The following is a 17114-nucleotide window of genomic DNA, read 5'->3' on the forward strand; positions in this document are numbered from 1 at the left end:
CACACACACACACACACACACACACACACAAGCCTGGTTTCAATCAATATTGTTCCTTAACACTGACTTACAATAAGTGTTACTTTTTTTTCCAAAACAATCTCTGATCTCACTGAAACATGTTTGCGAAAAACACTCATGCACAATGCATACACAGACCAGCAGAGCGGAACTCAGGACAATGGTGACCCCCCCCTCCCCCCCACAGACAGACAGCCTCAGCTGGGGGAGCAAGGACAGGAAATCTCCTGTGAGCAGGGCTCTGTGTGGCACTGTGGCTTTCCCCGGGCTGAAATTCCCCTGTTCCACTGCATTCCTGCCCGCTGATGAATCCCCTCCAGGGTGACCCCGCTGTGTGACCCGCGCTTTGTTTCGGGGTGCCCCCGCACACGGCCGACGTGCAGGGCAGACGCCCCCCGCAGGAAACAGGGGTGCCCTTTGAGCGGCGTACTTGGTGGGGGGGGGGGGGGTGGTGGGGGGTTTGGCAGGACAGCGGGAGCTTCTACTGACCCAGATTCCGGCAACCCAAACAGACTGTGCACACGGCCTCTGCCCTCACCATCACAGCAACAGCCACACGGGTGAGAGAGTGTGTGTACGCACGTGCGTGTGTGAATACATGTTTGAGAGAGAGTACAGAAATGATCACCAAACAAACACTCGTCTCTGAGTGAGCGCACGCACGCACGCACGCACGCACACACGCACGCACACGCACACGCACACGCAGCTGATGTCCGAAGGTGGTCAGAGAAAGACCCTGTCTGGAATGCATTGCCAGGTGCAGAGCCCCCGTCACCTGGCTGCCACTGGATCCCCACATACACGCCTCCTATTCATATCACACCTGTGCACAGGTGAGCTGCCACGCCTCAAACAGCTGCCACCTGCTTACACACCTGACCCCGTGATCTGACTCTGTCCGCAGTGAGCAGGGACTTTCTTCTGTGATGCAGACAGTTTGGGGACACAAGCATCCATGCAGCTTTAAACAGCTGCACACACCTGCCCGGCTCACCTGCCCGGCTCTCAGTGGCACAATAAGCGGCTTATTTTTAGTTTGTCTGTTTGGTTGTTTCTAAGTTTGCTAATATCCATTTTCCCTGCAGGATCTTCAGAACAGCTGCTCTCTCTCTCTCTCCCCATCTCTGTCTCTTGTCTCTCCTTCTCCGTCTCTGTCTCTCCCTGTCTCTCCCTCTCGTCTCCCTCTCGTCTCCCTCTCCCTCTCTGTCTCTCTTCTCTCTCGGTCTCCCTCCCTCTCTCTGCTCACAGATCCCTGCAGACAAGTGGAAACTGGCTCTGGAATGCGCACCTTCAAAAACAGCATAGATGCGTAGCGCAGGAGCGCTTCAGAAATGTTACTCCTCCTCATTGAGTTTTTGGAGAGAGGAAGGAGAGGAAGGCGAGAGGGAAGATAAACACCTTCCTGCAGAGACAGAGGAGGGTGTGGGGGAGAGAGAGCAGAATCAGGCCACCTGCAGAACTCCTCGTCTGCCCAAAAAGTCTGCCATTGTTTGCGTGTGACCTTTTTCTGTGAGAGAGTGTTATGTCTGCCAGAGTGTGTGTGCTCTGTGAGTATGTGTGTGTGTGTGTGTGTAATATGTATGTGTAATGTGTGAGTGGAGTGTGAGTATGTGTGTATGAAGAGTGATGAGTGTGTGTGCTATGTATCTATTCAAACATTTATGTAACCCAGTAGCTCAGTTCACATTTACAGTGTCACTTTACATGATCAGCAACAGCTGTGTGTGCAGTGTGTGTGTGTGTGTGTCTGTGTGTGTCTGTGTGTGTGTGTTTGTGTGCGAGCGCGCAGTGTGTGTGTGTGTGTGCAGTGTGTGCGCAGTGTGTGTGTGTGTGTGTGTGCGCGCGCAGAGTGTGTGTGTGTGTGTGCAGTGTGTGCGCAGTGTGTGTGTGTGTGTGTGTGTGTGTGTGTGTGCGAGCGTACAGTGTGTGCGGAGCTGTGTTCTGCAGACGTATGAGGAGCTTTCTCTGGGCCTCATGCTCCCCTGGACCCTCTAATGGACAAACCACACACACGCGTCTCCGCCCGTCGCTGCGGCAACCGCTCCAAGCACGCCATTCCCACAGGAAGCCGCGATCGGGGTGGGGTTACAGGAAGCCGTGATCGGGGAGGGGGGGGGCGGGCGGGATACAGGAAGCCGGGTTGTGGATCTCTGCTGCTGAGAGCGTTTGTTACCACGCTGGGGTTCAGAGGGGAACTTCCAACACGAGAACGAGAAACCAGAGTCTGGCAGAAAAGGAATGAGGAAAGATCCTTCACTCTGCTGTTCCAACATCACCAATTCCAGCACCACCCGCACAACCGGCACCACCGGCACCGACACCACCAGCACTGACACCACCAGCACCACCAGCACCACCGGCACTGACACCACCAGCACCACCGGCACCACCAGCACCACCGGCTCCGACACCACCAGCACCACCGGCACTGACACCACCAGCACCACCAGCACCACCGGCACCACCGGCACTGACACCACCAGCACCACCAGCACCACCAGCACCACCAGCACCACCGGCACTGACACCACCAGCACCACCGGCACTGACACCACCAGCACCACCGGCACTGACACCACCAGCACCACCAGCACCGACACCACCAGCACCACCGGCACCACCGGCGCTGACCCCACCAGCACCACCGGCACCACCAGCACCACCGGCACTGACACCACCAGCACTGACACCACCGGCACTGACACCACCAGCACCACCGGCACTGACACCACCAGCACTGACACCAGGAGGCTGTGGAGCGAAACAGAGACCTTGTATCTCATTTTAACGCCTCTTTACACTGCGATGCTCACATTCATGGCAGAGAAAATAAAGAATCACAACCTGGAAGAGATAAAGCACTGTCTCCTCACACACACACACACACACACACACACACACACACACACACACACACACACACACAGATCTCCTCTTTCATATACACACACATGCACACACGCACACACACACGTTCAGCACGTGAGCTGTGAGAGGATTAAAGAAACGGATAGTGCAACTCTTTAAAAGGCTAAACAACGTTTCCCTCCCTCACCCACAGAGAGACCGCCGCTGACAGGGAGCAGAGAGAGACAGAGACACGGCAGCGGCAGGAGGTCTCACTGTCTGTCATCTCCAGGGCAGCCGGCCCCACATCACTGCGCCCTATTTCCCTCACACACACACCTCACACACACACACACACACTGCATTACCACACCGCCCATGAGGTTTCTGAATGGGTCGTATTTCTGGAGTCAGCCGCTGGTGGGGACTGCAGGACTGGGCTAAATGGAGCCATTACTCACCAGGGATCCAGGAAATGTTCAAAATATCACTTCAGCCCGGGACGTTTTCACCGGGAGATAAAGCACACACTCTTTCTCTCTGACACATACTCTCTCTCAGACACACACACACACACACACACACACACACACACACACACACATTCTCTCTCTCACACACACACACACGCATTCTCTCTCATACACCCACACAGACAGACACACACACACACACACACACACACACACACACACACAGAGAAACCAAAATGAGCCGTTCCTGCATGGGCAGCTGCCTGGGTGAGGAAGGACTGACTTTGCTCACATATTTGAGCCAAGCCAGTCGCACATAAACACTGTGAAATCCCCTGGGGCCGGTGTAACTGATACCAGCCCTGATCACAGGCTGCCATTCTGTGCCTTTCTGCCTCCTGCTTCCGAATTGTGGGAAAGCTGTTGGGGGCCCCTGGGGAGAGCGGGGGACAGGGTGGGAGTGTGTGTGTGGGGGGGGGGGGTCTGCGGTCAGCCGGCAGTCTCCTGGTTCCCAGGTTTGGGGGGGCCCTGCCATGGGGGGGTCCTGCTCACAGGAAGCCCCTAAGGGGAGAGCGCATGGGAACTTCCTGCTGCTGTCAGAGAGATCAGGCTTCAGCGAGGCTCCCCCCATCTCTGTGCGGGCCGAATAATGGGCCCCCCCACAAGCCAGCGAGTTCACAACACCAGGCTAACAAACCCCCCAACACCGGGCTAACACACCCCACAACACTGGCCTAACACACCCCTCCAACACCCAGCAAACACCCCCCCAACACCTGGCTAACACCCCCCCTAACACCAGGCCAACACAGCCCCAACACCGAGCCAACACGTCCCCAATACCGGGCCAACACGTCCCCAATACCGGGCCAACATACCCCCAACACCCGGCAAACACCCCCCCAACACCGGGCCAACACGTCCCCAATACTGGGCCAACATACCCCCCACACCGGGTCAGAGGCAAACCAGCATGACCCAAACTCCAGGCCAGCATGTTCCAGACCCAGGCCATCAGCACCCCTCCCCACCCAAAACTCCGTTCCCACGCTCAGAGCAGTCATCACACCCAGACGAGAACAAACACAGCCTGAACAACCAGACTGCATCCAGGCATCACTACGCAGCTCACACCACTTACCCACAGCCCAACCGCCAAGCAGGACTCATTCCTCAGCCGTCTGATTGGACAGACCCCATCAAGGGCCGTGTGATTAGACCCTCCCTACCAGGCCTTGCTGCTGCTGTCTGGAACACTCTGTCACATGGCGCTACTGCGGTGAGCAGAAGGAGGATCACAGCGTTTGTGAGCCTGCAGCTACACTCTACAGCGGGGCAGAGTAACCTGAGCTCGGAGCACCTCAGGTGGGCGGGGGGGGACAGCGGAGCACTTTCAGAACACGGCCTCGAACATCCCGCATCATGCCAACATCACCCAACAGAAATCACGAGCCGTGCCACAGGAAGAGAGAGTGGAATCAGGCCACCTGCAGAACTCCTCGTGTGCCCAACGTCACACTTTCTAATTAAAAAGCTAGACTCAAATTCCTTTCTCTGCAGTCACGTGACTCCCCGCCCCCCGCCCGCAGGCTGCACCTTGATTGGTTTTCACGCTCAGTTCCCATGGTCCCCTGCCACACCGCCTCTCCGCTGCCACCTGGGGGTGGGGCCCTGCATGGCCGGGGAGGGGCCAACAGCAGAGCAGAACTTCTACAAATCACGAACATGGGTGGGTGACTCAAGGATGAGTGCATGAATGGATGACTCTCTACAACAAGCGCATGAATGAGTGAATCTTCTCTGAAGTCATGCACACACCCAGTGCTTCACTCTGGTCACCATCTCATGGCAGCCAGATATACAGCGGGTGACAGGGTGACAGGGTGACAGGGTGGGAGGGTGAGAGGGTGGCAGGGTGAGAGAGTGACATAGGGTGAGAGGGTGAGAGGGTGACAGGGTGGGAGGGTGACAGGGTGAGAGGGTGACAGGGTGAGAGGGTGAGAGGGTGGCAGGGTGAGAGGGTGGGAAGGTGACAGGGTGACAGGGTGGGAGGGTGAGAGGGTGACAGGGTGGGAAGGTGACAGGGTGACAGGGTGGGAGGGTGAGAGGGTGACAGGGTGGGAAGGTGACAGGGTGGGAGGGTGACAGGATGGGAGGGTGACAGGGTGACAGGGTGGGAGGGTGAGAGGGTGACAGGGTGGGAAGGTGACAGGGTGAGAGGGTGGGAAGGTGACAGGGTGAGAGGGTGGGAGGGTGGCAGGGTGAGAGAGTGACAGGGTGGGAGGGTGGCAGGGTGAGAGGGTGACAGGGTGAGAGGGTGACAGGGTGAGAGGGTGACAGGGTGAGAGGGTGAGAGGGTGACAGGGTGAGAGGGTGAGAGGGTGACAGGGTGGGAGGGTGACAGGGTGGGAAGGTGACAGGGTGGGAGGGTGACAGGGTGGGAGGGTGAGAGGGTGAGAGGGTGAGAGGGTGAGAGGGTGGCAGGGTGACAGGGTGGGAGGGTGAGAGGGTGAGAGGGTGAGAGGGTGGGAGGGTGGGAGGGTGGGAGGGTGACAAGGTGACAGGGTGGGAGGGTGACAGGGTGACAGGGTGACATGGTGGGAGGGTGGGAGGGTTTGTGTAGCTCCAGCAAACTGCACACATCTCCATTTCGACAGAGAGCGCACCTCCGTCAGCACCCTCTCATTGTTAACGCACTTAAAGCACTCTCTCATCGCTGCTCTGTGCTGATTAACACACTAAGGTGAGGCACCAATAACAGCCCTGCTGAAAAACGACCCACGATGCATTGCACAAGCAGCTCCTTAAACTAACGAGGGGGAGTTTCATATCCCCTCTGCCCTGTTAACACTCAGCTCCCAACAAACATGGCATTTAACTCGGGTGAACTCTGACCTCTGACCTGGGCCAGAAAGCTGAGTGCCAAATACTGCCTAACTGAGAGAGCAGAGTGTAGACTGCTAAATACTGCTCCATCAATCAGATAACACAACCAGATTGATCAACCACTGAGAGAGACAGACAAAGAGAGAGAGAGAGAGAGAGAGACTCCCCACCACTTTGCACTGTAACAGTTGTACAGCGTTGATACAGCACGAGAGCTTCGCTGTAAGAACAGGACAGAAGGACAGCAGGACAGCGGGACAGCGGGACAGCGGGACAGCGGGACAGCAGGACAGCAGGACAGCGGGACAGCAGGACAGCGGGACAGCGGGACAGCAGGACAGCAGGACAGCAGGACAGCAGCGGCTGTCAGAAGCAGGCTGGGCTCCTGTGTGTGAGCTCAGCCTCACGGGTTTTTCCAAATAACTCAACAGAATCTGATCTGAAGGAACTGCTGCTGTGTGGGAACAACACAGCATGCTCGAGCACGTCACACAGGAACGACACGCACACACACATACTCACAGAGACACGCACACATACTCACAGAGACACACACACACTCACAGAGACATGCACACATACTCACAGAGACAGACACATACTCACAGAGACACGCACACATACTCACTCACACACACATACTCACAGACACACACACATACTCACAGACACACACACATACTCACAGACACACACACATACTCACTCACACACACATACTCACAGAGACACACACATACTCACAGAGACACACACACATACTCACAGAGACACACACACATACTCACAGAGACACACACACATACTCACAGAGACACACACACATACTCACAGACACACACATACTCACACGCGCACACATACTCACAGAGACGCACACATACTCACAGAGACACACACACATACTCACAGAGACACACACACATACTCACACACGCACACATACTCACAGAGACGCACACATACTCACAGAGACACACACACATACTCACAGAGACACACACACATACTCACAGAGACAGGCACATACTCACAGAGACAGGCACATACTCACAGAGACACACACACCTCACACACCACACACACACACTCTCACACACACACACACACACACTCTCACACACACACACACACACACAAAACAACTGTAAACACACACAATTGCACATACTCTCACACAAACAAGTGTGTACTCACACACACAAAGAAATTATACATACACACACATACACACACACACACTCTCACACAGACAGATTTCAGGAGGAATGCTCAGCTCTAACTGTGAGTAAGATGTGCTGACTCTCACAAACAAACAACAGAAGCTGATAATTATGACTAGAATTCACTTGCTTCATTTGTGCAGGTTAGTGCATGACTGGATCGTGCATAAATTCATCTGCATTTACTCACTCCCTCTGCTGCATCGGGCTGCACTCCCACCGCCCACACAGGCAGCCTGCACACAGAGACAGCGCATACAGAGAGACAGCCTGCACAGAGAGACAGCGCGTACAGAGAGACAGCCTGCACACAGAGAGACAGCGCGTACAGAGAGACAGCGCGTACAGAGAGACAGTGCGTACAGAGAGACAGCCTGCACACAGAGACAGCACATAGAGAGACAGCGCGTACAGAGAGACAGCGCGTACAGAGAGACAGCCTGCACACAGAGAGACAGCGCGTACAGAGAGACAGCGCGTACAGAGAGACAGCCTGCACACAGAGAGACAGCGCGTACAGAGAGACAGCGCGTACAGAGAGACAGTGCGTACAGAGAGACAGCCTGCACACAGAGACAGCACATAGAGAGACAGCGCGTACAGAGAGACAGCGCGTACAGAGAGACAGTGCGTACAGAGAGACAACCTGCACAGATAACTAATAACATTATTATTAGTTATCGATAAATAATAACTGCAATAACTAATGACTAATAACTGCACCTTCAAAGAGAATTTCTGATCTCAAACAACGACAAAGTTAACTCAGCTAGCTAGAGTGCTAACTGACTGCCAGGTAGCTCGCTGTCTGTGTGACTGCACAAGCAGCTAATCCAGCTAGCTAGGTGTTAAAAAAAAAAAAACAACAATCTAGTTGTCACTGGCAACTGATTTGCTGGGCTGAGGACAGTGCCAAAGAGGGGATGTAAGACATGTTGAAATGGAATTAGCTCTGAGCTGTAGCTCCATGTTGCTAACATGCTGGTTATGGTGTTTACAGACGTCATGCGCAGGAAATGATCTAACGGGTAGGCTTGGCTCCAACACATTAGCGGGAGGAAACACATGTACTGAGCTCATAATCTGCACACACTGGAGGGAAAATGCATTAAACGAGGCTGTTCAGCTGCGTGTTTGCAGACACTGGCAGGACGCAGGTGCCTGGCGTGAGCAAAGCAGGCCGTCGAGTGGGAGAGAGCCGACACCACACAGGAGGAAAAAACGGCATCAGAACAGCGTCAGAAAAGGAGCCGCTACACACCAGGCCGTCGAGTGGGAGAGCCGACACCACACAGGAGGAGAAAACGGCGTCAGAAAAGGAGCCGCTACACACCAGGCCGTCGAGTGGGAGAGAGCCGACACCACACAGGAGGAGAAAACGGCGTCAGAAAAGGAGCCGCTACACATAGCATAGACAGCACGACTCAATTTCAGCACAGAGACGACTTCAGAAACAGGGACTGAAATGTCTGTCTGCACTGTCTGCATTTCCTGGAGGGAAAGGAGGAGGAGGAGGAGAGGGGACAGATGGGAAGAAAGGAGGAGATGGGGAGGGAAAGGAGGATGGAGAGGAGAGAAGGAGGGAGAGACAGGAGGAGAGGAGGAGATGGGGGGGTGAGAGGTGGTGCTCCCACCTGAAAACCCTCTCAGTGTGAAATCAGAATTTCACACAGGAGCTCAGCTGGTCCGCTGGGACACAGCTCTCCACAGCTCACTCACCACCGTCACCAAGGGAAACGGCGGGGGGGGGCCTCGCAACCCCAGGTTACCCAGGGCAACGGTGTCAGGTTTCAGCTGAGACAATCTGTAAGTACGTGCCTAATGGGTTTAGAGTCCACCAGGGAGCTGCCATCACTTGATCAGCTGAATCCCCCCCCCCAGTCCACAGGGGGAAACAGAGGCAGACCCCCCCAGGGTCTCCTCCAGGCTGTGTAAGTTCGGTCTACATCTGATAACCACAGGACCTCAGTCTGACTACCACTAACCACATGCAGCATACTCTCCCCAGATAGCCTATATCGCAGAGATTACATCTGAGTGTGTGTGTGTGTGTGTGTGTGTGTGTGTGAGAGAGAGAGAGAGAGAGAGAGAGAGAGAGAGAGAGAAAGAGAGAGACTCCAGTATAAGCCAAACAATAAAGACATTGCCATTTTTACTGTCTGGAAGAAATATAAACATATCACCATCTCCACCCACTACAGCATCCCTACCACCACATTCTCTTTGACACATCACTGTCCCCACTTCCTCTGTATATAGTTATGACATCATTGCCACCAACATCTCTACATCATGTTCTGACATCATTGCTTGCACTGTGTCTAAATAAGACTATGACATCACTACCTTCACCTTAATGTAACACTGACATCATATTTGAAGCTGAAATGGTTCTGATTTACTACGGCTCTATGTGTGCCATCTAGTGGAGGCAATGCACCATGGGCAAAGTGGGAGAGGTCAAAGGTCACAAATCGCCACTCTCCTGCTGACACTGACATGTTCATGAGACGTTGACCAGTACTGCATCGCCATGGTTACACAACAGGCAGACACCAGCGGATAGAGTCCTGTGCTGCATTACAATCCCATTCAGCAATCAATAGCGATTAGCTGCTGCTGGCCAGGGTGGCGACAGTCCACATCACCCAGGGACGATCTGCGCATTCACGCACACAGCAACAGCCACACATGCTAAGCCTCTCAGGCACACACAGCTGAGACTCCTCCCACAAGCATGTCAATCACAGCACAAGCCCCACCCCTGCAAGATGCAGAGCCCCACCCATGAGTGTGAGCTCCGGGGGACTGTGCAGGAGGGAGAGGGAACCCCCTCCAAAACCTCTGCTCCTGCTGCTGCACTTACACACTTCACAAACACACGGTCAGACTGCCTCTTCCTCAATTTTCCTCACCTGAATTAAATTCAGGACTCACTGCTATTAATTTCCCTACACATGGCTTAAGAATAAAAATCATATCAAGACACATTCACAATACACATAAAAGCAAAAAAAAAAAAGCACATCAAAAGTTAAGTACACGATCGTGGCATCTATAAAAAAAAAACAGCTAATAGCCTAGTGCATTTAAAATGATATGGGTAGCAATGGAAACATACTCTTTAATTGTTGACATTACTCAGATCAGCAAAAAGTCATTAAGAAAATAAAAGGTGTGGAAAGAAGAGATTTCTGTTTCTCTCTCCTTCCCACTCATCCTTACGAGAAAATTAAAGAGCTGTCTATGATTCACCCCAGAGCTGTAGCTCTACATGGCCCTTAGACAGGTGCTGCGCTGGGCTGTGTAGCTGTGTTGACAGTTGAGCTGTGTTGTGTTATGTTGAGGGTTAGGCTGTGTTGGTCTGTGTTGTGTTGAGGGTTAGGCTGGGTTGGGCTGTGTTGTGTTGAGGGTTAGGCTGGGTTGGGCTGTGTTGTGTTGAGGGTAAGGCTGTGCTGGGTTGTGTTGTGTTGAGGGTAAGGCTGTGTTGGGCTGTGTTGTGTTGAGGGTTAGGCTGTGTTGTGTTGAGGGTTAGGCTGTGTTGGGCTGTGTTGTGTTGAGGGTTAGGCTGTGTTGGGCTGTGTTATGTTGAGGGTTAGGCTGTGTTGGGCTGGGTTGTGTTGAGGGTTAGGCTGTGTTGGGCTGTGTTATGTTGAGGGTTAGGCTGGGTTGGGCTGTGCTGTGTTGAGGGTTATGCTGTGTTGGGCTGTGTTGTGCAGGAGGTGCGGGAGGCTGATATACTGCTATACCCACATGCTGGGAGCTGCAATGCCAGCCCAACCTCATCAGAGTCAGGCCTGTAAATTATTCAGGCTTCATTACGCTTCTCCACACACCTCTCACCCCCATTAGCATAATTCAGCCTTAAGTACTCAAACACACGAGAGCGTCTGCACCACGGCTCTGCCGGGGATGGGGGGTGCGGGGGGGGCTACAGCGCTCTCGCTGTGAGGGGCAGCTCCTGCAGGAGCCCAGAGCACTGCGCTTCACCTCGGCTTTGATGCATGTGTTTAAATACTGTGTTTATTCTCAGTGCAGGCCTGAGGGGTGAGGGAGCTGAGTCTGTATCTACAGTATCAACTCACTGCACGCACAGAAAGCATTACATAACCCGCGAACTGCACCTAAAGTATTACATAACACACGCATTCGGGAGAGGGAGAGAGGGAAGCAGCAGGATAGAGGGGTAGCAGAGGAAGAAGCAGAGTTAGGGAGGAGAGGGAGAGGACAGGGCATGTCTGACTCCTCCCTTCATGTAGCAGTAAACACAGTCAGCAGCTGCAATGTGGAATAAACGCAGAAGGGACCCTGCACAGCATGCACACGCGCCTTAAAGCACAGCTACGTCTGATGGGAGTCGCATTTCTGGCTCCATCTGTGCTGACTCAGGCCTTTCAGCCTAACCTCAAATCACACCAGCACGCCTTCCAGCTGGGAGCACTTCATCTGCCTGCCTCCCTCCCTCCGCTTCCTCTTTCCCAGGGAACTGCACACTCACACACAGGCCCACCAGCACCACTGAGGCTGGGGAACCCTTCTAGAACACTGCAGGCGTTCTCCTTATGGGACCCTTCTAGAACACTGCAGGCGTTCTCCTTATGGGACCCTTCTCGAACACTGCAGGCGTTCTCCTTATGGGACCCTTCTCGAACACTGCAGGCGTTCTCCTTATGGGACCCTTCTAGAACACTGCAGGCGTTCTCCTTATGGGACCCTTCTCGAACACTGCAGGCGTTCTCCTTATGGGACCCTTCTAGAACACTGCAGGCGTCCTCCTTATGGGACCCTTCTAGAACACTGAAGGCGTTCTCATTCTAGGAACCATTGTAACACACTGCGGGCGTTCCTACCCCGTGCTCTGTCTCTGACTGCAGGGTGGGGACAGGGAGCTGCATGCAGGGCTGCGGCTGGCTGCAGTGTGGGGAGGGAACCTGCAGCACCAGCGTTACAGGCGGGACCTGCACACCGGACCCTGTGACACACACACGCTGCTCTCTCTGCACCTGCGTGAGCTTCATAAGGGAGCGCTCTCTCGATGAGTGTGGGAGAGGCTGTGATGGAAGAAGGGGTTCACAGCGCTCAGTAACAGTGCTCTGATGTGACTTCAGCCTTATCAGACTCTTCTAGGCACTCCTACTGCCTCAGAAACAAAGAGAAACAAACCCTTCCCACGCAGGCCAGAGGAACCCCTAATCTCACTAGAAGAGAGTTAATGAGGTAAACGAGCATATTCCACAGGGTGATGGGGAGGGGGTGTTGACACAGTCTTCCTGTTGTCGTAGGTAAGCGCCTTTTTTCTTTAAAACAGGAAACACCTCAGGACAGACTGTACTTCCTGTGGAGGAAAGAGCACTTCCTGTCAGGCCACAGAGGAAGGAGGTGCTCATCCCGCTGCAATTAATTGCCATGGCAACAGAGATAATGACATGCGAGGGGTGGGGATGTGGCTGAGACAGAGCAGAGGGAGCACAAACAGACACACTGACACATAACACAGCAAATACACAGTCAGACACACTGACACTTAACACAGTAAATACTAACACAGTCAGACACACTGACACATAACACAGTAAATACTAACACAGTCAGACACACTGACACATAACACAGTAAATACTAACACAGTCAGACACACTGACACATAACACAGTAAATACTAACACAGTCAGACACACTGACACATAACACAGCAAATACACAGTCAGACACACTGACACATAACACAATAAATACTAACACAGTCATACATACTAACACATAACACAGCAAATACTAACACAGTCAGACACACTGACACATAACACAGCAAATACTGACACAGTCAGACACACTGACACATAACACAGCAAATACTAACACAGTCAGACAAACATGTTAACAGTGCTAACAGATCCAACAAACATGGACAGTACTGACAATACCACACACACAAACACACACATATACACACAAACACACACATATACACACAAACTAACACAAACACACACACTCTCAAACTCGCCTATGCACTCACACACACATACCTGTTAAGTAATATGTAGATGCAAAAGGGACCTCCAGCTAATACAACACACAATGCAGGCGATCTCTGAAACCTTTAGCCTGGTTTCCACAAACCCCTGTTTAACCACACCCAAGACTGTTTCAACAAACTGATCCAGGATCAGCTGTAGGGTTCCTCTCAGAGTGGGCGTACCTGGGTCCAGGTGCCAGGGAGGGTGTGGCCGGCTTGCTATGGAGCACCTTCTCCTCCTCGTCCTCCTCCTCCTCCTTCTCCTTCTCTTTCATCTTCAGAAAGCTCTTCGCCTCCTTGGAGTCAGCCTCCACCTCTTTGGTCACCCTGAGAGAAAAACGCGCGCACACACACACACGCACACACATGCACACACGCACGCCCATACACACACACACACATGCACACATGCGCACACACACACACACATGCACACACGCACGCCCATACACACACACACAAGCACACACACGCACACGCACGCGCACACGCACGCGCACACGCACACACACACGCACACCAAGAGAAAGACACAGATGGAGAGGTGAGACAGAGAGGCCTGAAATATGCCTCTTCACTGTCATCACGGTGTAATGAGCTGCACACATAGTGCTGGGGAGGGACCCGGGACCCTAACCCCTAACCCCTAACCCCTGTGTGTGTGTGCGCGGGCGTGTGGGTGTGGGTGTGAGTGTGTGTGTGTGTGTGTGTGTGTGTGTGTGCGCGAGTGTGTGTCTGTGTCAGAGCTACCTGCACACCCCCCCCCCCCCCCCCCCCCAAATAGCTGCATTCACCCCCCCCCCCCCCATCCCCCCCCCCCCCGCAAGCCTGGCCTCCCGTTTCCACATTTCAACACTCTCCAATAATCCCTGCTGTTCTCCCTCCCTCCCTCTCTTCCTCTACCCCTTCTCCACCTCTCTTTTACACCTCTCTCACCACACCCTCCAACCTGCCAGTATCACATGCCAGTCTGCCAGGGGTGGCAGTGTAGCACAGTGGTGAAGGAGCAGGACTAGCAACCGAAAGGCGGCTGATTCGAGTCCCTGCTGGGGCACTGCTGCTGTACTTAACCCACAACTGCCTCAGCAAAATACCCCCTGTATAAATGGATAACATTGTAAAATAAATGAATAAATAAACTGTAACTGATGTATGTTGCTCTGGATAAGAGTGTCTACTAAACACCAATAATGTAATGTAATATCTAGTCAGCCTGCACGCTGGACACCACATATCAGACAAAGCCCTCTTTATTCTGCATGGAAATGTTCATTATTTGGGGGGGCGGGGGGGTGCACCCCCTCCCCACTATAACGGCTGCCAGGGCCTCAGAGTTCAAGCAGAAAACAGGACTTGTGTTATTTGTCGAGCTGCAGTTATATAAGCCGATGTGTCGGGCCGTTTAGCACTGAGAGCAGAGACCGAGGCTGGAATCAGAAGGCCTGCCTTCCCATTGTAAAACCATCCCTACTGAGCCACCAGCAGTGCCCTTCAGATCCCACACACCCCAGTATAATCCTGCCTGCACCCACACTGTAAAGAGGAAATGAGAGAAGTCCAGAACCTCTTTGCTGTGCATCAAAGTGATCTTTCACCTGTGACAACAGAAGCTATGATGTCATAACACACAAAGTCGTATTCTACGAGCTGGATGGCGTTACTGCCCCTTAGCGGCCAAAATAAGCACAGCATGCAAACAGACACCTTTGCCAAAACAGTGGAAGGACAAAAAACTGACTTACCGAACTTCCTCGCCAGCAAAGTCGAACACTTTAGTTATAGTGATCTTGGAGGGCTCCTTGGGTTTAGGCTCTGTTTGCAGGGGCCCTGAGTGAGTTACGCTGGCCTTCTCTCCCTCTCTGCTCTGCTGAAAGCCAGATACAGCTTACTGATGATGGAGAATCAGTGTCCAAAGACATGCCCAATTCTGCCTACTCTATACACAGAACCAGACCCTGATCAAATCCACAGGCACAAGAGAATCAACTCTACTAATGAAATCAATAACTCCAAACCTAGGAATGGTCCGAGTAAACCAAGGCAGTTTTGGTTTTTGGCTTTCATTCCTTCTTTCAGCCATCTGTATGCTTTGATGGGCAGTTAAAGACTGACTGATCTAATGCTGCCCCCCAGTGGCATTACTGCAACATTGCATTTCATTTCAACATTTTCACTTCCATCATGATGAGCTGAAGGTCTCCATTAAACGCCTTCCAACAGCGTGTGGGGAGCAGCAAACCAAGCAGGAGAACTCAAGAACCGTGACTCTGAGATTCCAGTCTACACTTTTTTAAGATTCATCTTCCTGGTGTCAGATGGCACTAGTTTATTCAAATTTGTACCATTTTGTGTCATTAATGACAAGGGATGGATAACAGTATCTGACCACTGTCTGACTGACCCACCCAGGTCAGCTGACCACTGTCTGACTGAGCCACCCAGGTCAGCTGACCACTGTCTGACTGAGCCACCTTAATTTCTATCCCCAGGTCTAATTGCTGGGTGGCCAAGCAGGGCAGGACAGGAAACAAGTGTTTTCATTACTGTAAGTCCATGATGCCACAGTGCGTGATGTCCAGACTGATAATGATGTCATAATGAGCTCATATCAGTGACATTGGTAGTGAAGAGAGCAACATCCTCCCTCCTAATCTTTTGCAAGGCAAGTACAATGGCAAGATATTACAACTGAGGAAAAATGTCAATGATGCGTTATTGAAATCCGAACCCAAGAAATGTGCAAGATTTTTCTTCACATTTTCACCACCCATGTTACTCTCTCACAACACTGCAGCATCGCTGCCACAACTCCGTGTGCTGCAGGTGTGTGACTGTCGGGTGACTCTGGAGGACTGACCGTCCTGCCTCCCTCACCTGTGGGCTGCATGCTGCAGGTACTGGGGCCGAGGGCTTGGGTCTGGGCCCGACGTCACTAAGGAAGCTGGCCCACAGATCATCTGATTTCTTCTTCTCTCTGTCTTCCTGAGACCGTGGAGCCGGTCCCTCATCTTCCTCCACACCCTGCTCTTTCTCCTGCCCCTCCTCCTCTCTGTGGTTGTCGCCGCCCTCCTCTTCCTCCTCCAGCTTCAGTCCACCTTTTTTCCTCTTTCTGTGAGGAGAGAAGTACATTGCAGAGAAATAGCTCGACCCAATAGAGCCCAGCTGGGCTGGCTCATAAATAGTGCAAAAGGCAAATGCATTCAATATTCAATATGCATTCAATATATTCAATATTCTCAAATTTCCTTCGGGATTAATAAAGTATTTCTTATGTCGAATGATAACCGAAAATGGAAGTTAGCAGGGATTTTCTAACACAGGCAGCGTACAGGGAGAACATTCAGTGCCACTGTTCAGGGGACTCTCGTCAAACACCGTTCAGGGAATTTTTACCAGCCTCACTGAGCCACACAGCACAGACTGCTCTGACTGGCGACCTCTGGTGCCCTGGCCAAGAGAGCAGCTCAGACAAACTGCCCAGCAACACAGCCTCATCTTAGTAACCTTCACTGACGCGTTCAGAGACAGCTTGGTTCTCTATCTGGTACTTGATATTGCTGTGAAAACGAAGCTGCTTCAGATAGTTACTTTAACTTACAATCTACTTCATCACACGTTTTACACGCCACACAACCAGCCTTT

General features: G+C 52.6%; 1 protein-coding gene across 1 annotated transcript in view; it reads right to left on the bottom strand.

Moving 5' to 3' along the window:
• Nucleotides 1–17114, bottom strand: part of cfdp1 (craniofacial development protein 1) — a 29698-nt gene that overhangs the window by 10694 nt on the left and 1890 nt on the right. Inside the window, exons 3-5 of the mRNA XM_036544266.1 lie at nt 16347–16581; nt 15215–15339; nt 13656–13799 (exon numbers count right to left, since the gene is read on the bottom strand). Of these exons, the coding sequence (XP_036400159.1) occupies nt 13656–13799; nt 15215–15339; nt 16347–16581 (504 nt within the window). The remainder of the gene's footprint in view (nt 1–13655; nt 13800–15214; nt 15340–16346; nt 16582–17114) is intronic.

This window comes from Megalops cyprinoides, chromosome 13, assembly GCF_013368585.1.
Source record: "Megalops cyprinoides isolate fMegCyp1 chromosome 13, fMegCyp1.pri, whole genome shotgun sequence".
Lineage (NCBI taxonomy): Eukaryota > Metazoa > Chordata > Actinopteri > Elopiformes > Megalopidae > Megalops > Megalops cyprinoides.